The sequence below is a fragment of the Populus alba genome, chromosome 1 (assembly GCF_005239225.2).
Source record: "Populus alba chromosome 1, ASM523922v2, whole genome shotgun sequence".
Lineage (NCBI taxonomy): Eukaryota > Viridiplantae > Streptophyta > Magnoliopsida > Malpighiales > Salicaceae > Populus > Populus alba.
This window is the reverse complement of record NC_133284.1, coordinates 53541661-53568091: the sequence shown is the minus strand read 5'-3', so window position 1 is coordinate 53568091 and position 26431 is coordinate 53541661. Positions and strand designations below refer to the sequence as shown.

The window sequence follows — 26431 nt, the reverse complement described above, 5'->3', positions numbered from 1 at the left end:
CTCGATGTCCATTGCATGCAATGGCCAAATAATTAACATGGTCATTAGGCTAGGTCAGTGACCATGTGAGCCTGAGTTGGATCCGTTTCGGCCTACCTCAGATGGTTGGGTTAGGTCCAAACCAAAGCAAACAAAAGAGAGATGTTGGGTCTTCTGTTGGCCCAACCCGATTGGATTGGGATTGGGCTCTAGACCTAACCTAACATTAAAAAAAGAGATGTTAGGCCTTCGAGTCGAGCTAGACTTGTTTTAGCCCATCCCAATATATTAAATAAATAATATAATAATATTAAAATATTAAAAAACTATTTTTAAAAAAAAATTAAATGTTTCAAAGGGCATTTTAAAAGTACTTATAAGTCCCTCTCATGTTTTTCTAATAATTTTACATGATATCAGACTATAGACTTACACTTAAGATACGGACCCGATATTAAAAATACATGGTTTTATCCAAAGCCTTAAAAAACACAAAAATAAAAAAAAAATCCAAAAATTGAAAAATAAACTTTCATTTCAAAAACATAAATGTGTTTTGTTTTCATGCATGCGGCTAAATTCTAAAAACAATTCATGCATATTTTCTAAAAAGAGATAAAATTATTTTTATCATATTTTAAAAAAAAACACAAAATAAATATCATAACTAGTTTATGATTATCTGTTAGGTTTGGCTAAAATATCAACTAAAAAATATCAATAACAATCATTTTGTTTAATTAATATTTAGAGTTTTAGGATTTAGTTGTATACTTACAATAAAATTATTGTGTTGCATACATCAAATAAATTAATGCCTTTTATGTTGAATTAGAAGTGGATGATGAGAAAAAAAAAATTAATTTAATTTGACTGGTGGGTGTGTAGCAACTTTTTAATTTGTTTGTGCCATATATTCAAAGATATATAGGATTTTATTGTTTGTTGGTGCTACATAAATGGATTGAAAAATTAGGGTTTTACTTTTCAAAATTTATATTATCAATATGTCATGTAGTTTTTTTTAGTAATCAAATGAGAATATTAATAAGATTTAGTGAGTGCCATTAAGAAAATGGTAAAGTGACTAAAAGAAAAACTTATAGTGAAAAAAGTAAAGAAACAACAAAAAAAATGTTAATCTTAAGCATTAGATTACCTCATCACATAATTTGAACATCTAGCTAGATCCAATATCTATATAAATAAAATTCTGAAATCTAACTCAAAACCATTAAACTAAATAATGAAAAGCTAAATTATAAACTTTATCTTAAACAGGATTAGTAGCATCAAAAACTAGTAACTAATTTGTTACAAGTAATTCAAATAAACCATAAGATACCACAACAAAGTGTATAAATGGCTTTAAGCTAAAATTTCTCATGTAACAAATGATTTCATTCCTGCATTTTTCTCTGTGCGCTCCAGGAAGAATTAATTTTAAATTCGTTTCTCCATGGATTCATATCAAGATTTTGTTGATTAACCTAACATCCAGAATTTGTAAATCGGATGACAAAATTTTTTATATATTAATAAAAAATAAAACATGCTTGAAGAATTCAAGATTCAAAGTTTTCTCCTGTTTTTGGGATGGATCTACGGGAACGTAAATTTGGACCATATAAAAACTTTGAGAAATGATATACTTCTATAGGCAGTAGTGTTCAATGATTGTTTGCCTTAGACTTTGACAAATGATATACTTCTAGTAGTGTTCAATGATTGTTTGCCTTAGACTTTGAGGAATGATACATTTCTATACGCAGTAGTGTTCAATGAATCCTGATTTTCATACGTTTCTTTACAAGAATTAAGGTAAAACTCAAATTGGACCAAATTATATGTATCTTATATTGAAATTATTAGAAAATAACATAAATTATATCTCAAAAACTCACCTAAAAGTTTAAGCTTTTAGATTGAATTGGTTTTTCGACATGATATCAGAGTCTTAATAACTAAGCAGTTACAAATTCGAATCTTATTATTCATAACTATTTAATAAATTAAAATGAAGCATAAAATAGTATGGGTCTTTGTAAGTTTCAAGCCTGAAAGGTTTTTATTAAAATAATATATTAAAAATAATATAAATTATATCTTGAGAACTTATCAAATAATATAAGGTTTTAGATTAAATTGGTTATTTAATAGAGATTATCCACGAGTCCAATCCTTTCATCTATAATTAATAGTAGCTAATCGGTTGCAATGAAATTTATTTATTAACTCATCGATCTCAACTGGGTTTATCTTGCACGTTTTAAATTTGAAAATTACCAGTTGGATCATTTTGAAGGAAAACCATCGGTGGTTTATAGGATCATTGTAATGATAAAACATTCAAAATTCCGTAGAAAACTGCAGGATAGATGGATTTGAGGAGTTTGTTGGGGTGTAAATTACCTTAGAAATGGAATTGGCGTTTTCGTTATAATCCGAAAGGCATTGAAGAAAATATTCATGAGTATGAGCTGAAGTTGCCCATGAGAAAGAAAGCAGAATAATGGCCAAAATTTGCTAAATTGAAGGAATTAAGGAATTCATCTCTGTTATAATCTTTTGTCCCTCTCATTTATAGCATTGAGTACAAGTGCCTAGTTTTCTGAACAATGTGCCTCTTTCTAGAGTAGGGAAACAATTCAACTATCATCTAGAACTAATCTCTAGTATATATACTATAAAATTTCAAGATGACATTCAAAGTATTAACACAAATCCTAGCATATATTAGTTAGTGTATCCCGAAAAGCATAGATCAAGTTGTGCTATATAGTGGAGTATAATGGTTAAAGACAAATTTCAGCATAAGAAACCAAATTATCCTATGGTATTTTATGGGGGATTTGGAATGTTAAGAATGATTTGGTTTTCGAGGATCAGAAACCAAATTGGAATAAGTTATTTGATTTTGTTCTCCATCGTCTAGCCCTATGGTTTATCTTGCACGTTTTGAATTTGAAAATTACCAGTTGGATTATTTTGAAGGAAAATCCCATCGGTGGTTTATAGGAATATTGTAAAGAGAAAACATTCAAATTTCCGTGCAATTATGACCATAGGGTCATCATCAGTAGGAGTAATTACGTAACAAGTTTAGCTTATCGTCGATTCAAGATACTGATAGCGAGAATACTCAGTCTATTAATCCTTTGATGTGATTATTATTTCAATCGTCTGAATAAATTCAATGGCTGGATTGTCAATGCCCATGTAATAGAACAAGAAAATAAGAAGAAAGCTCACTCACCAAGAAATGCTACCATAAATTGTCAAACGTGTCTTGTGAACAAGTTGGCCACGATCCTTGTTTGGAAATTTTCACGTTTCCATTTTTCGATGTTCCTCAGCTGTAATTCCAGATCATGGTTAACTTCTCATCATCTTCTAGATTAATACGGCACAAAATCTTCATAAACAAGCACCCTTCAGAACTATATAAATAAGGGGGTCTCATGCATCTTTCTATATGCCCCAAACATTAAGAATCATGAACTCTCTAAGCTCTTCAATGTTCCCATTCCTGTTTCTCTTTCTGTTTTCATTCTCATGGGTAGCTTCAGCTGATCGCCATGAGGATTTTCTTCAATGCCTTCTTTATCAAAACTCTAACGCCATTTCTAAGGTCATTTACACCCCAATCAACTCCTCATATTCGTCTGTCTTGCAGTTTTCTATACGAAACGGCAGGTTCAACACAAGTGCCACCCCGAAACCACTAGTTATTGTTACAGTTCTAAATGAAGCCCACATTCAAGCTGTCATTGCTTGTTCCCAGAAACATGGCCTGCAAATTAGAGTCCGAAGTGGTGGCCATGACTATGAGGGCCTCTCTTATGTTTCGGTTCTACCCTTTGTGATTATTGATCTGATCAATATGCGAACAGTTACAGTTGATGTAGGAAACAAAATTGCATGGGCTCAAGCTGGTGCTACACTAGGAGAAGTTTACTACAGAATCGCTGAGAAAAGTAGAACTCTTGCCTTCCCAGCAGGTGTTTGCCCAACTGTGGGATCCGGTGGGCACATCAGTGGAGGAGGACATGGGATGATGATGCGTAAATATGGCCTTGCTGCAGACCACATTATTGATGCCAAATTAATCGATGTTAAAGGTAGAATCCTTGACCGAGCATCCATGGGAGAAGATCTGTTTTGGGCCATTCGAGGGGGTGGAGGCAACACCTTTGGAGTTGTTGTTGCGTGGAAACTGGAATTGGTCACAGTTCCACCAACTGTGACAGTGTTCAATGTCACTAGAACTTTGGAACAAAATGCAACAAAACTCGTTCATCAGTGGCAGTCCGCAATACGAAAGTTTGACGAAGATCTATTTTCCAGAATTTTCCTTTCGAGAGTTAACACTTCTCAGGAAGGAAAGACAACAATACTCGCTGCATACACTTCCTTGTTTCTTGGTGGAGTCGATAGACTCCTATCAATGATGCAACAGAGCTTTCCCCAGCTCGGTTTGGTTAAAGAAGACTGCATCGAGATGAGTTGGATCGAGTCTACTGTCTACTTCGCGTCATTTCCACGCAATACATCCTTGGATGTTTTGCTTGATAGGAGTCCAGGATCCACAATATCTTTCAAGGCAAAAACAGACTTTGTGACAGAGCCTATACCTGAAATCGCTTTGGAAGGAATATGGGATAGGCTTAACCAACTGGATGCCGAAGCAGCTCAATTGCAATTCACAGCCTATGGGGGCAAGATGGACGAAATTTCCGAGACCAGCATTCCATTTCCACATAGAGCTGGAATTCTATTCCAAATTCATTATGCAGTCGTTTGGGAACAAAAGACGGCTAGCTGGATCAGAAAACTTTACAGCTATATGACTCCTTATGTTACGAAAAATCCACGACAAGCATATATCGATTACAGAGATCTTGACGTGGGAATGAACAACCTAGGCAACACAAGTTACAAACAAGCAAGAGTTTGGGGTACCAAATATTTCAAGAACAACTTTGACCGGTTGGTGCATGTGAAGACCAAAGTTGATCCGGCTAATTTCTTTAGAAATGAACAAAGCATCCCTCCTCTCACACCTTGGTGATAGTTTATCAGAAATATTATATATATTGATCGACGAAAAAATAATGAAAGATAATAAAAGATATGGTGGTCTTCTTCATGTAGCTAGGATTAGACTTCCACTTTGTTTATATTGAGTGGTGTCTTGGTGGTCTTCTTCATGTAGCTAGGATTAGACTTCCACTTTGTATATATTGAGTTGTGTCTTGGTGGTCTTCTTCGTGTAGGATTAGACATGAATAGAATTCCACTTTGTATGATGTATTGAGTTGTGTCTTTAGTAATTAATAAATAAAGGTTTGCTCTATAATTAAGATCTAGAGAGCTTAAATAAGTTTTTCTTCATAAAAATCTTAATTAGAATCACACCCTACACCTGGGGTAAAAAGAAAATATGAGCAACCTGTCGAAATGTACACATGGATCTATGAAAATTAGAACCCAAAACTAGAGGGCATTATCATAAAAAGGGGAAGGACAAGAAAGAGGAAGCAAAAGTAATAATTAAAAAAAGGGAAGAAAATGAAGAGGTAAAAGAAAGGAAGATCAGAAAAAGAATATGATGGTTTGATGACGCTCTAAGATTGAGGCAAATATCCTAAAGCAACGCTCTTCATTAAAAAAGAGAGTATATCCGAACAAAGTCCATGAAATGACTTCACAAGAGAAAAGAGATAAAAGAACAGTGATTCTAAGTCCTTAAAACCCTCAGATATATATTGAGCCTCAAAAGCATCCATTTCTTTCATAACCCAAAGTCATGGCCTACATTGCGTGCCTTTATAAATCCTTTCTAATCAAGCACACACAATATGGGTTGATAAACGACGATCTTATTGTTCACATGACATGATAAATGAGCAACCATCTGCTTTTATTCAAGCAAGAAAAGCGTAAATTCTAACATGAAGTAAAACCTTGATTCTATACAGATTTTCAAGTAAATACTTGAAATTTTTTTAAGAACTAAAATAGAAGGTCACCTCTGGTAAAAGCTTGACCTAAAGATTGATAAAACTCTAAAGGGAATTGCTTAAAGAATTTTTTTTTTATGCATACTTTGAAAGTTTTAGTTTTCATGAATGAAACCAAGTCTTTCAAAGATTTTCTTCTTGAAAAAGGTTTATGTGCTAAAACAAAAACCAAAAAGCATTGACATAAGTATGATAGAAAGCAATATCAAATTACATATTCCATGGAGTAAGAAAGGGCCCCATAAGAAACAAAAATTGGAGACTTCTTCCTAAAAGTGAGATAGGTAAAAAAGGTAGCACAAGAAACAGATCCTAGCTTAAACATATAAAATTGAAGTGAATGAGCTCACATCAAAATAGGAGTTCACACACACCAAAGAAAAAGTGGGATATATGTTTCCAAATCAGGTAAGGGTACATGCATTTAACCCTAAAACATTGCACCCCGTTTTATTTTATAGGAAAAATTCTTGAAATCAAACTTATATGAGTCAAAAGATTGATAGAGAAAGAGTCTTTAGAAAGCTTTAGCTAAAGGGGATCGCTAAGATCCAGGGTTTTTAGGACAATTAAGCTGAAAACAAAGATTTTGATTCTAGTTAAAGGGGATCATTAGATTGGTATCTCAAGTTGACTGAGTTAGAGAAAAAAATTCAGTTATGGTTAAAGAAAATTGTCAGATTGGGATTTGAGGTTCATCAAGTTAAAGGCAAAAATTTAGTTCTGGTTAAGGGCATCATTAGATTGGGATTTCAAGTTAACTGAACCATTAACAAAAATTTCGAGTATGGTTAAAAGGAATCATTACTATGGGATTTCGGGTTAACTGAGTTGTAGACATAGATTTTGGTTATAATTAAAGTGAATTACCATATTAGAATTTCAAGTTAACCTATCTATTTAAAGAGATTTTGGTTCTAGTTAAAGGAAATCATCAAATTTTGATTTCAGGTTAATCAAGCTATAGATAGAGATTTTGGTTCTTATTAAAGGGAATTGCTAGATTGAGATTTTAGGTTAATTAAGTTATTTATAGGAATTTTGGTTCTAGTTAAAAGGAATCACCATATTGGGATTCCAGGTTAACTAAGATATAGCATGATATTTTGGTTCTAAGGGAACCACTGAGATATGGAATTTTGGGCCAACCCTATAATTAGGAAACACTTAGAAATTCAACCCTACAATTAGGAAGCACCAAGTTTTCACACCTCATAATCGAGTGGTATTAGAGATCAAAGTTCTGGTTAAAGTGAATCGCCATATTAGAATCTTCAATTAACCAAACTATAAACAGTTTGATCATAGTTCTGGTTGAAAGGCATTGTTGTAGAGACAGAGTTTCAAGTCAACCAAACTAAAAGATTTGAGAAGATTAGTTTTTGAAGAACAATTTGTTTGTCTTTACAAACTTACTATACAAAGCACTTAACAAGTCTTTGCTTCGTAAATATTGTAAAGAGGTATATTTGTTGTTACCTATTTTTGGGACCCCACATCAATTGAAAAAAAAATAGAGAAAAACACAGAAAAAATTAAAAAAAAAGTTGGAAGAAAATAAAAAAATATATTAGTGAAACGAGAATGCTAGAACGCCCAAGAAATTGTTGAAGACTGACTAGGGAAGACTAAATATACAAGATTAAAAACAATTTGGAAGTGTATTTTCGACTGATGAAGACCCTATTAACAAAGAAAATTCCATTTGATGAGGAAAATCAAAATTGGATGTTTAAGGACTCAATTAGAATTTTTCAAGGTTTATTTGAATTTATTAAGGGCTTAATTAAAATAAAAATTGATTTTTAAAAGTTCAATTTAGGCTTTAATAGGAAGAAATTAAAGTTTAAAGGTCGAATTGCAATTTTTAGGAGTTAATTTAGTTAAATCAAGGGCTTAATTGCATTAATATTGAAGTTTGATAGGCAAATAGATACTTGATTGAAGAAATTCAAAACTAAGAATCAAACTGGAAAAGGCATGTGAGTATAGGGGCTAAAATTGACCAAATCAGAGGCCAAATTAAAAAATATATATATTCATAAATATTGAAATTTATTTGTCAATTAAGGGTTACAATAAACAAATTTAGAACCAAAAACTAAAATAAAAAAGGTGATCAATTTAAGGGCTGATATTTGAGTTTGACAGGGGTTAAATTATATTCAATTAAAAAGTTTATTATGTTAATTAGGGTGCATGTGCCATAATTGGAAGAACAAAGACTAAATTGAAACTTTGTCGAATCCCAAATAAAAAACCCTAATTTTTAGGGTTTTAACCCAAAAGATGCGAAGTTCAGCCTTCATTCATTTTCCTCCTTCGTAGTTAACAATGATCAGGTTGGCACCTTCCAATAGCTTGTTCTAGAGTTCTAGACCTCTAAATGGCATGAGGTTTTTCACAGATGAAAGAGGAATATCCCCTCTACAGCCTTATTTCCATTAAATTAGACGTTTATATCCTAAGTTTTTCATGGGAGTTCCTAGTATCTTGTCCCTGATCACTTATCACTCAATTTTTAGATTTGGGGTTAATTTAGTTGAAACTTTTGAACGAATGAATGTGGAGCTAGAGACCTGCAAATTGAGTAAGAATTGATCCAAATGAAAGGTGTGCTCCTCTCTACTAGATTCAAGTGGTCTCAGGCGATGATGACATTAGAATTGTTCCAACAAAGCCTCGAAAGTGGGCAACTCAGTCAGCCTCGACATTGCAACTATCTTGTAAAAAATGATTTGGTTTTCGTATGTTCACACACGAAGACTCTTTAATGGATTCTTATCAAGGGTTCATAATACTCCTCTCAGGATCAAGAGGTTAGGAATAGATTCAAGACTTCCCAAAACCCTATAAATAACCCCACTCAAGCATGCTTAGCGGCTAGAACAGAAAAGATGAATAGTTGTTCTAGGTATACATTGTAGACCCAAAAGTAGATCCTTTGTGGCTTGCTTTTGTTGTTTTTGTTATTTATTTATTTTTTATATGTTTATGCTTACAAGCATAAAAAGATGTTTGAATGCTTAACAAGCAATGTTGCATTCATCTCTTTGTTGCCTTGATTTATGTTTAATGAAGTTATTTTAAAGTGTGTTTTTATTGTTTTTAATGTATTAAAGTTTATGTGTATTTTTTTCTTTTGATATATAAATGTTGTTTTGGCTTTGGTTTAGTTTAAGTTATGCATGTTAAGGGTGTTTATCCTTAGCTTGTTGAACTTGTTCATACATAAAAATGGGTTCAAAAAACCAATTTTGAATCCATGTCATGTAGGCTATTTTAAGTTGTTAATTTCTAGATTTGGTATCTCATACTTTATTTTGATTGTTTGATGTTTTTTTGTTAATTTTTTAGATTCAAACATGTTTGTGTATAATATTGTAACTTGTTAGGATAAATTTGGGCTTAACAAAGGCTACCTTTGCTGGAAATTTTCTTAGTTATCTAAGCATGTTCTTCACGTTCTTGGGTATTACATTGTCTTAGCCCTTATATTCGAACCATATTTAGTCAATTTCCTTACACTGAACCTTTTTTTATGCATGACTAACCAATAATTTAATATTTATTTTGCACAAATAACATGTTTATAATGATTTTTAATCTGAGGGTTTTGATTTTAAACCAAAATTTATTTTGAACAAGATGATTTAATAAAAATCAAAATGAAAGAAACCTTAATTTTTAATCTTGAATGATTTACAACTTTTTTGTACTTTTTTTTAATCAGAATACAAGTATATATAATGATAAAAAAAATAATCATGACCAGCAAGTACAAGTACATGTACAGGATATAATGAAATCAAAAGAGGGGAAAACCAGATTCCCGAGGAGAAACAAAACTAGATATACCCAAGCCATATAAAAAAGAAACCAGAACACTGGTGTTGGAGTCATAGCTAGCCAACCCATTAGTAAAGAATTAGCAGCACAACATGTAAAGAACATGCCAAGCTGCTAAGGGCCATCAATCAGGAGAAGTCAAGTCCAAATACACCCCAGCCAATAGCCATGGAAAAGGCAAAGATCGATCACTTCGATTCAAAGCACCAGCTGAACCGGCGCCCAGCAAAACAGCGAGAATCCAATTATGCATGCTGTGCAAATAGGAGCATGGTAGATATCCAATTTGCCATGACACTGAGACCCATCAACACCATGACATGCAGCCAAGAATCAACAACTTGTACGCACGTGGCCAGACAAAACACCACCGCTCCCACACACAGAGACTGGAATCATGAAACCACCACGATATAAAGCTTCCCATAAGAGTAGTTCAACTTCTACTGTGTCGGGATTCCAGAACACAACAATTCTGCTTTTGATTTCATGAAATCTGGTCTGAATTTAAGTTTATGTCGCTTGGTTCATTTTAAATGTTCTTGGTGTTTTTTATTTTGTTGTTTTTGATCAGTTTTATTTAAGAGTATTTGAGTTTTTATGTTTTTTAGGTGTTTAATCTTTTAAAAAAAAAAATTGTTTTTGGGTTGTTTTACAAGTCAAATCAAGATTTTAATTAAGTTTATGGTCAAGCTAAAGATTTCAGGTTAACCTAGTGGGGTTGGATTAAAAAAATAAAAAATATTTTTTTTTTCTTGTATATAGCTAAAAATCCTAAAGTTATTTAAGCATTTTAAAAAATATATATAAAATACGTTGACATGTTTTAAAAAAAATATATATTGAATGGATTTTACAATAAATTTATAAATTCCTAAAGAATTTTTGGTCTCTATTTGAAAAATACCTAAATTTATTTTTGTTTCTTTTAATATGTAGGATTATAAACTTATATGTGAAAGATATTACTGAATGAAAAGATAATTCATTTATTTTAGTATTATAATGGTTATAAAACATAATTATTACTTTTTTAGTTTATATCAAACAAATAAATAATGCAACTTATCTCAGATGGTATATTAAAATTCTTAATATTTTTTTTTATATAATTAATTTTCTTTTAAAATAATAAGTTGATCTCCATTGATGCACACAACCTGTGACTCAGACTTAAGCTGATTTTGAGAAAAACGATTCTCATGAATTTATTAATGGTACGCTAGTTCTCGCCCGAAAACACCACCTCGCTACAAAACCAAAAAGAAAAATTGAGATGCTTGCATCAATCCATGAGCTTGGAGGAAAAAAAAATGTAGAGAGAAACACTTTAACATACCAAATATCAAACACTTGCTAAGCATTATATCCAAAATAAACGAGCAAACATTACATCCTTAGTTACCTTAGATAATTGAATATTATTTACACTATAAAATGAGGAATTTTATTGTTGTTTAAAAGAGAAGAAAACATATTCTTTAATTACCAAATGTAATGAATGATTGTTTTTCAGTAATTCTATGTCCATATATATATATATATATATGTGTGTGTGTGTGTGTTAAAAGTATTATAATCTAAGTTCAAGTTTGTCATAACCTAATTTTTTAATTTTCAAAAAAAAATAAATAAAAAAAATAATTTGAGAATTCGATCAAGACAACACAAATTGAAAATTTAAGGACTAGCAAGAATGAATTATAAATTTAAGAGTCAATTTGGTCAAAAGAAATGATAAGTTTTGAGACTAAATTAAACTTTGATTTAATCAATTAATGCAATCAAGGACTTAATTGAATAACTATCAAAATTTATGGCTGATTTGGGTTAACATTGCAAGAAATTAAAAATCCAAGGACCAAACTGAATAGGTGGTATTACTATAGGGGGTTAATTGATTTTTTAAGGGTAATTTTGAAAGAATTAAAATTTGAAGAGTCAATTAAGGACTGAATTGATTAAATTAGAAATCAAGAACTATTTTGTAAATGGAGCCGAAATCCAGGGGTTTATTGCAATTGATCCAGGGGCAAAAACAAATTTTAAAAAAAAAGAGATTTTCCAATTCATCTTCTTCATCTCACCAGGCCGGGAAGAAAAAAAAGGGACGCCTGCCAGCTGCCTCACGATGCATGCCATTGCCAAGGCATGAACGCATGGCATTCTCTGGCTTTATATAAAAGCCAGAGAAAGGCCACAAGGAAAGGGGGGAGCAAACACAAGGACGAGGAGAGAAAACCAGAGGACGAACAAAAACAAGAACAGGGGATAGACACGAAGTGGACACACAGAAACAGAGAGAGAAGCATTGGCCAGCCAACGCACGAGCACCAGCTTCGTCTCCAGTTACACCACCCCCCCTGAATAGACAGAAACGAAAAGGAAGAAGACAGACGCGAAGGTGAAGAAGAGGGCGAAGACAGAAAGAAAAACAGAGCAACCAACCAAATGAAAACAGAGGAGATAGAACAGAGAAAAACATAGAGAAAACCAGGGGGGAGAACACAGAGACGGAAGAACACAGAGACGAAGGAGAACCAGAAACGAAAACAAGAACAACGAACATAAAATAAAATAAAATAAAAAACCAGAGAAACCAGAGAGAAGGACGACCTGAGGGAAACAAAAACAGGAGCAGAGGGGGAATAAAGTAGCTTTGGTCAGCCAACACTGTGCATCTCTAGGTACGTAAGTTCTACAGTTCCCTCCCATTTGCATTTTAATTAAATAGGCACTGTGCATCTTCAATAATAATTAACTCATTCTTGTAGCAAGCGTGATTGAACATTTCACACACGCCGTGACAATGACAATCGGGTCACTGGTTTGTACTGGTGATAAAGACTAGGCCGAACCAGTCCAGTCAGCCGGTATAATTAAGCTAAATCCAGCTAAAAAAAAAAAAGAAACAAGTTATAGTCGGGCTCGTAGGCCGAGTCGATTAGACTAAACCCAGCCAGCTTAATATGTTTTTGGCCAAAGGTGTGTTCAGCAAAACATACTCCGTTTTCTTTTGTTTTGATATCTAGCTAAATAGACCTTTTTGAATACTAGAAATATTCAAAAAAATTCAAGAATCTTCTTTGATTTATTTATGGGGCCTCATACTTTATTTTTTTATGATTTCATTCTATATTTAATTTGTGGATTTTTAATGTGAAATGTAAATCTGGTATGCAATACATGCTCTTAATATATATATATATATATATATATATATATATATATAATATATATATATATATATATATTTGTGTGTGTGTCAAAGAATCATCTCAACCCAATAACTTAAGTTGTTAGGTGTGAGGTTTTAGGATATGATTTATATTATTCTCTAACACAGCCCTTAAAGTGAAAACCCTTTGGACTTGAAAATTGCACAGGTTCATTTTACCATTATGCTTAATTTTTATCAAATAAATAGGGATGGTAATATTCGAACTCGTGACCACTTGATTATCAAGGTTCTGATACTATATCAAAAAACCATCTTAACCCAATAGTTGTCAAAGAACCAATTTAACCTTAAAGCTTAAGTTGTTAGATGAGGTCTTAGGATATTATTTATATTATTCTCTAAAATACCCCCTCAAGTGAAAGCCCTTTGGGCTTGAAACTTGTATAGGCTCACATTACCTTGTGCTTAATTTTTTATGGGGATGACGAGATTCAAACTCATAACCGCTTGATCATCATGGCTCTGATACCATGTCAAAGAACCAATTTAACTTAAAAGCTTAAGCTATTAGATAAGGTCCCAAGATATAATTTATATTATTCTCTAAAATGTCAAAGAACCAATTCAAGACAAAAGCTTAAGCTATTAGGTGAGGTTCCAGGATATGATTTATATTATTCTCTAACACACCCCCTCAAGTGAAAGCCTTTTGGGTTTGAAACTTACACAAACCGATTTTACCTTGTGCTTAATTTTTTTTATTAAATAAATAGGGATGGTGAAATTCGAACTCGTGACCGCTTGGTCATCAAGGCTCTGATACTATATCAAAGAACCATCTCAACCCAATAGCTTAAGCTATTAGGTGAGGTTCCAAGATATGATTTATATTATTCTCTAAAAATATGCTTTGTTTTCAATTCATTTTATTGGTTTATTCATTGGCACTAGAGTTAGGAATATATATGTTTTTTTTTCTATGTAATATTTACTTGCGTCATAGTTGAAAGTATTCATAGTTGAATATTCACTAGCGTCAGAGTCAGGAATATTATAAGTAGACCATGAAAAACAAAACAAAATAAACCCTTAGCAATTTAAGACAAAATCAGCAATATGATACCTCAGGTAGGATGCTTAAGTGGTAATAATTTTATTTTTTCTTTTGCGTAATTAGTCTCGTACTCGGTGGCGAAGCCAAGATTTTTTAAATGAGGGGGGAAATTACTAATAAATACATGATATTTTGTAGACATTTGTTATATAGAGAAATTAGTTTGAAACATATGTACTAACTCATATCAAATGAAATTAATTTAAGAATACTTTTAAAATAAATAAAAAATTACATTATAATTGTTCTCTTCGAGTTTTTATATTTTAAAACCGCTTCATAATGACTTCATTATCAATCTCATCAAATATATTTTTCTCAATGTATACAACCAAATTGTCATTCATCCACTTATCTCCCATCTTATTTTGCAATCTACTCTTGACAACATACATGGAAGAAAAAACTCTTTCCACTGTAGCAATTGCAATTAGTAGAAGTAATGACAATTTAATAAGCATATATACCAATGAAAATATCAAATTCTTCTTTATTTTTACCATTTTATCCGCAAGACTAGCAATATCTTCAATACTAAAGAGCTCATCATCACTACGTAGATCAATAATATACGTATCAAGTTGGTCACCAAGTATCATAAGGTCCGCTATAAAAAAATTGATTGGGATAAAAAAAACAAAAAAAGAGCAAGGTGAATAAGATTTTCATTGTTGAAAGCAGAGAAAGAGTCACTTGGGTTTAAACATGCCACACAAAGAAGTAAATTTGTACTTGTCTCAGTGAAACGATCATCCAACTCATTAAGTTGCATGTCAATGATATTGTTAAACAATTCATAACAGAAATGGTATAGGTTTATAATCCCTTGAGATTTTTGCCTTGAACGCCCACGAAGCTTTAATATTACTAAGGAGCTAATGAATCAAAGTATCAAACATAAAAAGTTTAGATGGTATAATCACAAACCATAGAAGCAGTAACAAAAAGTTCTCTCTAACTCGCTGAATATTTCTAGTTTTCTTTTTTATATGTGTTGATTAGTTTTCATTTTGCCATAGAATAAAATCATCACGTATCCCTTTACTTCTCTATATGTTAAACATAAATATATATATTAAAAAAAATTGAACAACTAGCTTATAATTCAAACACCAGAAGCATTTTTCAATAGATTCACAAATAAAAGTTTTTTACTTTGGGCTTTGCGAGGAGAGAATATAGACAGACATAAGAGAGCACATTAATGTGTTGTTTATTGAGTCTTTACCTTTTGCAAAATATGACTTAAGTTATTATATTAATATTTTAATGTAAAAGTTATTTAACAAAAAATAAGTTAAGGGGGCAGTTGCCTCTTTATGCTCTAGTGTGGCTCCGGCCTTGCTCGTACTATAGATTACTAGTGACCATAATATTATGTGACAACTCCTTAAACAAGATCTTTTCCATTTAAGAACAAAATATCAAAAATCTATTCTTTTTGCAAATTAAATATAGATTGGAACCTTTAAAAAAATTATTCAATTTGTTTTCAGTTTCTTGACTAACTAAAAGGTGTTTTAAGGTTGAAATGGGTTTATTAGAGTTTTTTGTGATGTTTTTGGGGATTCTTTAGATGAAAGTTGTTAAAATTTAGGTTTTGAAATTCAAATACTTGTATCCTGATTTTTTTCAAATCTCCCAAGGTGATAGAAAAATATTTCTATAGATGACACGTTCTATTTAAAAAATAAAAGATTGAGAAAATGACTCATTCGCTTGTTTAAAGATAAAAATAAAAATCAGGTTCAACTAGGTTTTTTTTCTTTTTGGCTATGTGTGCATGTTAACCTTCCATGTTAAAAAAAAAAAAAAAAGGATTGAGATTGTATACAATGAGTATGGTTGAACTTTATGAACTATTTAGGAGGGAAGCACAACAATTTGGAATGTAGGGAATCTAAGGACCCAAAAAAAAAAAAGATAAATCGTTTCTCAATATATTAGAGAGAGAGAGGATGTGATTATTAAAGAAAAAGAACAAAGGCAAGAACTTGAACTTATATTCTCTGTGAAAAAAACAAAAAAAAAAACTCATAGTCTCCAATGTATCACTGTAGGAAATTCTTTCAAATGAAAAAAGCACTTATAAAAACAAATTAAAAAGAACCATAAAGATTTCAAGAAGTAATTCAAGAGAAGCAAGAAGAAGCAAAGGGATTGTGGATGAGAGGAATGATCAATCAAGGTTGAATTGACATAAAACTAATTGTTAAGGCTCTCTAAACACCCAATCTTTATATTACTATAAGGAATATTGTAAACCCCCCAAATTCTTGAAATTAGGTTTTATGTTGAATTGAAAAATTGAAAGATATTTTGATACAATTGATTGTGTTAGTTTGTAGAAAACTTAAGTTAGAGGGATTGTAAAATGAATTGAAGGAAAATCCTAGGAATTTTAGGGGTAGAGAATTCAGCTAAGACAAGGATTACTTGGTGTTATGAAGTGGGAAGGACTGAGGCGCGAAAAATATAAGAACTTTCAAATCAAAAGAAGGTTAAAGCTACGATGACGTTTTGAATATCCTCCCTCAAGCTTATACGCACCGTTTAAATAAATCGATGGCACGCCAGGCTGATGTGGCATGCCAGGTTGATGTTAATAACCGTTTCTCTTCATTTTGTTATTATTATGTTAGTTGTTATTCCAGCAAGAGCCTCATGGGCATTCTAGATTCCATTTCGTTTCCTATATCTGTAAACGTGTATGTAACAGAGAACAATAAGAAAAATAATACAATCAACGTGTTCTCTTCCTCCTCTTGCCTTCTCTCTTCTCCTCTCAAACTCTTCATATTCTCTTGTTATTCAAAATGTCCTCATGCTAACTAGAAAAACCCCAACTATCCTAGCTACACCATTTAGCTCTCTCCCAATCGGTTCTCTCAGAATTCACCTTGCAACAAGTGGTATCAGAGCCTCTGATCTTCAGACTTCCATTATGCCACCAGACACGAGGTCTCAAGATCTTAAGAAGTTGGAGGAATCCTTTGAAGTTGCAAACAAGGAACAAATGATGCGTCATGAGCAGGTTTTAACTCTGTTGGAAACCTATGGCCAACAAGTACATGCAACCAAATTAACTCAAGATACTAAGATCGAGGAACTCAAAGAACTCATCAGTGGATTAACCTATCAACAAACTACTCTTCTACAAAAAGTGCAGATAGCTACCATGGAGCATAGTCCTGCAAAAGGCTATCAAGACACACGTCTAGGAGGTTCTTCTTCTAAGCCAACCAGTTTTGGTGCAGAAGGACATTCATCTTATAAGGCACACAAGCCTCACAGAGATTTTCCATGTTTTGAAGGGGAAGATGTTCACAAATGGTTGTATAAATGCAATCAGTATTTTGACATGGAAGAAATCAAAGGAGCAGAGAAAGTTAAGCTCGCTTCTTTTTACTTGGATGACATGGCTCTATACTGGCATCAAAATTTTATAAGAAGCTTAGGAGATCAAGAAGCTATGTGAGAGGAATACACTGAAGCATTGTGTGGATGATTTGGGTGCCAACAAAATCCGCTTGAAGACCTGATGGAATTAAGGCAGACGGGCAACTTGAAGGCCTATATTCAAGACTTTGATATTCTATGTAACAAGGCAGACATCAGTGAAAAACAAGTAATAGTATTCTTCATTGGAGGGCTGGAGATAGAGATCAAAAATCCAGTAAAAATGTTCGACCCCAAGGCACTAAAACAAGCCTATAATCTTGCCAAATTGCAGGATAACACTCTAGCTTATAGAAGGTCACTACCTACACCACACCAATACACTTCCCAAGTCCTACCTAATGCTACTTCTTTAAAACCAAGCACACCACCCCCCTATTCAAGACCACAGACAACACCAAACCACAACACCTTCAAACCACAGCAAACTGGCATACTGCCTACTCCAACTACACATTTTTCACAAAAACCCACCAGATCCATACGACCTAGAGATTTGGAAGAAAGAAGGGCCAAAGGGCTATGTTTCTGGTGTGATGAGCGTTTTACTCTAGGTCACAGATGCAAAAACAAAAGATTGTACTCTTTATGCATAGTTGAAGATGATGAGGATAATCTAGACCGAGAAGGAGAAATCAATATTGTTGAACAGGAGTCATTCATCCCTCACATTTCTCTCAATGCTTTGGATGGAACAAGAGGTTGCCACACATTAAGAGTGACTGGGAGGGTTGACCAACATTCTATTTATATCTTGATCGACTCTAGCAGCACCCATAACTTCCTCAACAGTGCAACTGCCAACAAACTGCAATGCTTAGCCACTCCCATAAGGACATTGGTGGTTGAAACAGCAAATGGAGGTACTATGCACTGCTCATCTATTTGCAGGAATTTTAGGTGGAAAATGCAGGGGGTTAACTTTGAGACAGATGTCTTCATTGTTGATTTAATCAACTGCGACATGGTTCTGGGTATTCAATGGCTTGCAACCCTTGGAAATATCGTTTCTAACTACAAGGATCTCTGGATGTCCTTCATTTGGCATGGTCAAGATGTCTTGCTCAGAGGCACTGATTGCACCAAAATCCAGGCTATTGAGCTTGCACAGCTTAACAGTTTGATGCTTAATCCTATGCAGCTAGCAGGTATGAATCTATGCAGTTTAATAACTCTTGAGGAGGAGGAGGACAGAGTATATTTTATACCACCCTCAACCACATACGACCAACAGGAACAGGATGGCTTGTACAAATTGCTAGAGTCTTACAAGGAGTTATTCAAGGCACCTGAAGGTTTACCTCCAAGCAGGTACCACAACCACTCTATTCCTATGAAGGAAGGAGCTCAAGCAATCAACCTCAGACCCTACAGGTATTCTGGAGTACAAAAAGATATACTCGAGAAAATGGTGGAGGAAAAGCTTGCATCTGGAACTATCCAGCAGAGCAACAGTCCATTTGCTTCTCCTATGGTATTAGTCAAAAAGAAGGACGGGTCCTGGCGATTTTGTGTCGACTACAGGGCCCTCAATCAACTCACTATCAAGGATAAGTTTCCAATCCCTATAGTGGACGAATTACTAGAAGAACTGGTGGGAGCAACAATGTTCTCCAAGGTGGACTTACGTTCTGGTTATCACCAGATCTGAATGAATTCTGGGGATATATTCAAGACAACTTTTCGAACGCATAATGGTCACTATGAATTCTTGGTCATGCCGTTTGGCCTTACCAACGCCCCTGCCACCTTCCAAAGCTTGATGAATGATGTATTCCGAAAACATCTCAGGAAGTTTGTGTTAGTTTTCTTTGATGATATTCTCATCTACAATCAATCCATGACAGACCACCTGCAACATTTACAGATTGTATTTGAGTTACTTCAAGAACACCAGCTGGTAGCTAAACGCAGCAAGTGTGCCTTTGGCATACCTCAAGTTGAGTATTTGAGGCATGTCATTTCTAAAGAAGGAGTAGCTACGGATCCCAGGAAGATTCAGGCTGTGAGAGATTGGCCAGAACCACAAAATGTCAAGCAACTAAGGGGATTTTTGGGTCTTACATGGTACTATCGCAGGTTTGTCAAGAATTATGGCTCCATTAGCAAGCCCCTCACTCAACTACTCAAGAAAGATGCCTTCATCTGGCAGGAAGAGGCGCTTACAGCTCCCAACACCTTAAAACAGGCTATGACTCAGCCTCCAGTTCTTTCCCTACTTGATCTTAACCAACCTTTTGTGGTTGAAACAGATGCATTAGGTTCAGGTCTAGGAGCTGTACTTATGCAGGTAGGGTATCCTATTGCATTCATCAGCAAGGCTCTAGGACCCAGGCAACAAGCCTTATCAACCTATGAACGAGAAATGCTAGCTATCTTACAGGCAGTCACCAAGTGGAGACATTATCTTTGGGGCAGGCATTTCATGATTAGAACTGACCATATTAGTCTCAAATACATGCTGGCTCAAAAGGTATCCTATCCCTCTCGACACTTATGGCTAACCAAACTCTTAGGTTTTGACTATGATATCGAGTATAGAAAAGGGAGGGAAAATATTGCTACTGATGCATTATCTAGGTGCTCAAGTAGTGAAGTATTCTCCCTTACACTCTCCACCATTTCGACCAATTTATTGGAAGCCATTTAGGCATCTTGGACGACAGAAATCAATCTAGTAGGGATCATCACTCAGCTGCAACAGGATCCTAATTCATATCCATTTTATGCATGGATGAATGGCCATCTATACAGAAAGGGGAAACTAGTGGTGGGCAATAATCCTGATTTACAAGGGCAACTCATCTCACTCTATCATGATTCTGCTTTAGGAGGGCACTCTAGCATCACTGCCACGGCTAAACGGGTAGGATCACTGTTTTATTGGAGAAAACAGCAGAAGCATGTGCGGGCATATGTAAGGGCATGTCACATTTGCCAGAAAAACAAAAGCAAAAATGTCCTCACTCCTGGCCTACTTCAACCCCTCCCTATACCCCTGGCACCATTTGTGGATATCAGTATGGACTTCATCGAAGGTCTGCCAACTTCCAAAGGGGAAAACGTGGTGCTGGTCGTAGTAGACAGGTTCAGCAAATACGCACATTTCATTGGTCTTTCCCACCTTTATACTGCAACCTTAGTTGCAGATGCTTTCATGAACAACATTTACAAACTCCATGGGTTACCAGCTTCTATAGTCAGTGACAGAGATCCTGTGTTTCTAAGCAAGTTTTGGAAGGATCTATTCACCTATCAAGGAGTCCAATTGTTACACTCTATAGCTTACCATCCTCAGACTGACGGATAAACCGAAATGGTGAATCGCTGCTTGGAACAATATTTACGGTGCATGACCAATAAGGCGCCAGATCAATAGTCCAAATGGCTTCCTTTGGCCGAATGGTGGTACAATACCAACTTTCACTCCTCCCTGAAGACCACCGGCCAAACCCCTCTAATCCACATACCTTACTTTCCTAAAGATTCCAATATAGAAGTTGTAGATCAACAGTTAACCCTACGAGAAGACATGCTCAAAACTATTAAAGCCAACTTGCAGCTCGCTCAACACCGTATGGTACAACTAGCTAACAAAAGGCGTAGTGAACGCACCTTCACAGTGGGAGATTGGGTGTATCTCAAGTTACAACCCTACAGACAGCAAACAGTGAGTAGGCGAACTTCACACAAATTGGCAGCAAAGTACTATGGCCCTTATCAAGTTACAGCATGCATAGGGGCCGTAGCATATCGATTAAAACTTCCTAGTTCCAGTGCAATACACCCAGTTTTTCATGTGTCCCAATTAAAGCAACATGTGGGATATAAAATCGTCCATGATAATTTACCGACCCTGCACAAAGAGCCTGGACTGCAACCCCAAGCCATACTTGACAGAAGAATGGTTCGACATCACAGGCAAGCAGCAACCCAGGTTTTGATTCACTGGAAGACCCTTTCACCATCAGAGGCCACATGGGAATTTGCTGAGGATCTTCGTCTGAGGTATCCACAATTATTCCTTGAGGACAAGGAACAGTTTTAAGGGGGCGATATTGTTATGAAGCGGGAAGGACTGAGGCGCGAAAAATATAACTTTCAAATCGAAAGAAGGTTAAAGCTACGATGACGTTTTGAATATCCTCCCTCAAGCTTATACGCACCGTCTAAATAAATCGGTGGCACGCCAGGTTGATGTTAATAACCGTTTTTCTTCATTCTGTTATTATTCTGTTAGTTGTTATTCCAGCAAGAGCCTCATGGGCATTCTAGATTCCATTTCGTTTCCTATATCTGTAAACGTGTATGTAACAGAGAACAATAAGAAAAATAATACAATCAACGTGTTCTCTTCCTCCTCTTGCCTTCTCTCTTCTCCTCTCAAACTCTTCCTATTCTCTTGTTATTCAAAATGTCCTCATGCTAACTAGAAAAACCCCAACTATCCTGCTACACCATTTAGCTCTCTCCCAATCAGTTCTCTCATAATTTAGCTTGCAACACTTGGTGTGTTCTTTGTTGAAATTCACTCATGATGAATTTTAAGGGAACATCTTTCATGAAATATATTAGGGTTTTGAGTAGTATTAGAAAAATTCATGATTCTTAATGAACTTATATGAACAGGGAATGGAATTAAGTGTAATTTTTTATAAAATTTGAAAAGAATTCCTTAGGGATAAAGAAGGGGCTTTCAACCCCCATGAGTTTTGTGGGGGGAAAAAAGATTTGTAGTATTTAAATGTGTCTTTAAAAAACTCATCATTTGATATGTTACGAATGAAATTTATATGAATATGAATTGATCTTGAAAGGAATGGAAAACTCAAGATTTTAAGAATAAAGGTTTCGACCTAAAAGAATAAAAAAAAGAAAATTGTTTGATAACAAAAACAAGCTAGTCATTTTAAGAAATAACTAGACTGATTCAAGAAACAATTGTATTGTTTCTCAAAATGATGAGATTATTTTATATATTGTTTTATGGTAGCCAATTATATTGATAATTGCGACAAAAATTTTCATGCCTCTCTCTTCTTCTTTTTTTTCAGAGAGAGAGAAAGAGATTGTGCTATCATTTCTCATAAATAATTATTTCAATTTAAAAAGTAAAAGAAATCCTCAAGGATAAAAAAAAGGGGCTTTCAACCCCCATGAGTTTTATGGGGGGAAAAAAGATTTGTAGTATTTAAATGTATCCTTAAAAAATTCATCATTTGATATGTTAAGAATGAAATTTATATGAATATGAATTGATCTTGAAAGGAAAGGAAAACTCAAGATTTTAAGAATAAAGGTTTCGACTTAAAAGAATAAAAAAAAGGAAATTGTTCAATAACAAAAACAAGCTAGTCATTTTGAGAAATAACTAGACTAAATCAAGAAACAATTATATCATTTCTCAAAATGATGAGATTATTTTATCTATTGTTTTATGGTAGCCAATTATATTGATAATTGCGACAAAAAGTTTCATGCCTCTCTGTTCTTCTTTTTTTCAGAGAGATAGAGAGAAAGAGATTGTGTTATCATTTCTCATAAATAATTATTTCAATTTAAAAAGTAAAAATATTTTAATCTACAAAAATCAACAACAAAGTAAGACTATATTTAAGGTTGTTCGTTATAAAATAATTCCAATTTTTATATGTATATTTCTTTTCAACCAATGATTTGTTGCTAAAGTATTGGAAATATTACTATGACAAGATCCTATTTACGCAATATGGCCATGGACACCCTCACAAGTGAGTTGTCCATGTTTTTTCCAGTTAGCAATTGCCTGGATGTTGACTTGCCTGCACACACTTTCTTCTTCTTGTTGTTTTTTTCATATGGAAACCAGAGGCCTTGGTTTTCTTTTAGGACAGAGGCTTTAATTTCTGTCTACATGCATACAAGGAGAAAAGGTAACTGGATCAAGATACGGAAATGGTCATCAATCTTAATTTATTGCATTTTCCACAAAATAATCTTTCTTTCTCACAAAATTTTAACAAAGAAAAAAGGAACCCCAGAAATAACAAATCAAATCACACGATCATATATAGATATAAATATCAATCCTGAAAAGAATCAATGTTTTCTATCTAGAAAAGAATTGTCACGGCAAATAAAAGACTGATAATATAAAAGAATGGAGTCTTCTCTCAATAGGAAGCATTCTTCTTGGTCTTGTATCGGTATAGGACCCTCTTCTTCTTGCTTGACCAATTCTGAATGGTCAGAACTACCTTTCCAGGTTCATTGTTCCTGAAAGTGTTGCGAGTTGGCTCTTCATTTGAGCTCATTTTCTTGCTCTTTTGGATGATGATGGTGTAGGAAGCCTCGTCACTTTGCACAAATTCCTCCTTGTAATTCACTTCCCATCCCACAACTGTCAGGTCCCAAAGCAATGTGGCTCCAACCTGACACCAAACACCAGTTTTAGTCAGGCATTGTGTTCCTTGTTCCTGTCAACAATTATACAGGAAAAACAGGCATCTCCGTGGAAGGAAAAGAGGGCAGGAAAAACGAATCATTAAGGATTAGTACCTCTGCTGCAGGGATCTCAATGGTTTCAGTTGATCCAGCTTTGATTAAAAGTTCTGAAACTTCACCATCTTCGCTGGAGAACTCGAAATCATTCTCCCTCTTGAAGCCACCATATTGGACAGGGATTTCCTCGGCCTGAACATACCTGTAGTTGCCATTAAATTCAAGTTGTCAGATTCTAATGAACACTTTGATATTTATTTCAAGAAAGGGGGAAAAAGGAGATTATTTACTTGAGCAATGTCTCGGTGGTCTTGGCAGGGCGAACAACGACAAATTTGCTCTTGGTTCTTTGAGCTAAGAAAGGAGATAGCAGGGCGTTGAAAGCATAATACCAAAATGGAACATTTATGAATATCTGCAATGTTAAAAAAGATAGAAGAAAATCAAAGACTATACAAGTCATAGCCACATTGGCTTCTAATTTCTGTCTAAATCTACCATGATGTGCGTTGGCAATGTAATTTCTTTCCAAATCTACCTTCATGGGTGAATCAAAACAAGATCAACATCAAAACAAGAAACAACTTTGGCCAATCAAATTTAGACCACTCACATTTTTCGCAACAAATTCTGGATAATTGTCCTGCAAAAGGGTGACAGCTTTGCTCATGGCAGTCCTGAGCTCCTTCTTTGATGGGGAAGGAGAATTCTTGAGATCACTGATTTGAAGCAAAGAAGCAACACCACCAGGCCTCAAATCAAGCTTTTGAATACCTTTCTCCATTAATTGAAATCTCCATCTCAAGAACTGCTTGCGCTTCTCTTCATCTCCAAATGCCTTTGCATAAAGCTCCTCATTCTCAAACACCCCATAGATGTTGTAACACACAGGGTGGCCTTCGCGATCGATGCCATTCATGTAGAATGCTGAGCTTAGATCCACTCCTATTTCCTCATCCAAGAGTGAGTCGATGTTGGATTCTTTCCTCCATTGAAGGGTCTTCTTGAGCATCTCCAGTGCATCGTTAACTTTGAAATCTCTAGCCCTTAAGAACTTCAATAAGACCACATCCGTTCCTTCTGATCCCTTGCTAGGAAAAAGAGGGACTCCCCAAATGGAAATATCCCTGTCAATTTCTTCACTTTTTTCTTCAATAACAACCTGAGTTTTCTCTTCTTCACATTCCAGGACTGTTTTTTCCTTCTCATTATCTCCTTCTGGTTTCACATCTTCTTTCTTTTCACCTTCTTGTTCCCCACTCTCTTGTCCTTCCTTGGTTTTTTTTTCCTTCTCTTTCTCTTCTTCCACAGGCTTCTCCACCTCCTTCTCCTTCTTCTTTGCCCCTTCTTTCTTGAACAAACTGTTTCCAAGAATTGCCTCTTCCAGTTTCAATTTCATCTCACTCAAGGCCTTCCTCTCAAACTCCTTAAGATCAGAAAGAAAATTGCTTTCTTCCTTGTAAGAAGAACTCTTTTGAACTGTTTTAGGCCCATCATTATCAGCAGCATCCACTTCCTTCACCTCCACATCTCCATTAACATCATTCTTTTTCTCTTCAACAACAACAACCTTCTCGGGTTCTTCTTGAGGAACCACAACAACCTCAGCCACCTTAGTTTCTTCAACCTTAACCTCAACAGTCATGGTTTCAACTTTCAAATCACCTTCTAACACCAAACTGAAACATCAAAAGGAACAACAAGACAACATAAGCAAGTTTTGTACTTTAAAAAACGAAACAGCATAAACAACAAAATGAAAGAAAACCCACCTCAAATCTTGAAAGTTAATTTTAGATCTCTTCAAAAAACTTAGGTTGAGTTTGAGCTGTAGCCTCTATTTTGTTTGCTGAGATAAAAGTGAAGGGCTTTGTAACGGTTATATATTTTGGAAGAGTTTAAAGGAAGGCCCCACAAACGGTCACTTATCTGGAGCCACCGCATGGGAGCCGTTGAGGGATTCTCTTTCCCTAGAGTTTTGCTACCCTGGAGGCCAGCAATATTTTTGGCATTAAAGAATCCTTTTGGGTCCACATTGCAACAAAAGCTTGGATTTATTCGGTAAAGCCATTTGAAATGATGCTAAATTTAATCATTGTGTTAACATGACAACATGAGAAATTTAATCATTGTCATTAACATGACAGTTGTTTTCTTTTAATTGTTTAATTTATCGAGTTAAGTTTTCTATAATCAACAATTGCTTGGACACTTTTAGCATGCCAGAGGCCCAGAAAATCTTTGTGCACTGTCTTCCTGTTTTGAAGGGTAATGACAAGAATTGCCACCCACCTTCCAAAACTTGGCCACTTCAAGCACCGTTTTAAAACTCTGACCGAATTGTGG

General features: G+C 34.6%; 2 protein-coding genes across 2 annotated transcripts; one reads left to right on the top strand and one right to left on the bottom strand.

Moving 5' to 3' along the window:
- Window positions 1-3442: 3442 nt before the first annotated feature.
- LOC118029368 (tetrahydroberberine oxidase-like) lies at window positions 3443-5348 on the top strand. The gene is given in 2 exon segments (XM_073412445.1): window positions 3443-3618; window positions 3621-5348. Coding segments are annotated over 2 exon segments (1491 nt in total). The 5' UTR covers window positions 3443-3557; the 3' UTR covers window positions 5051-5348.
- An 18280-nt stretch (window positions 5349-23628) lies between these two features.
- Window positions 23629-26015, bottom strand: LOC118029342 (patellin-4). Its single transcript, XM_035033220.2, has 5 exons — window positions 25858-26015; window positions 24699-25764; window positions 24376-24500; window positions 24143-24287; window positions 23629-24015 (listed from the first exon to the last, which is right to left on the bottom strand). Exons 2-5 carry the CDS (start codon window positions 25728-25730, stop codon window positions 23758-23760), a joined length of 1560 nt encoding a protein of 519 aa, XP_034889111.1. The 5' UTR covers window positions 25731-25764; window positions 25858-26015; the 3' UTR covers window positions 23629-23757.
- Between the last annotated feature and the right edge of the window lie 416 nt (window positions 26016-26431).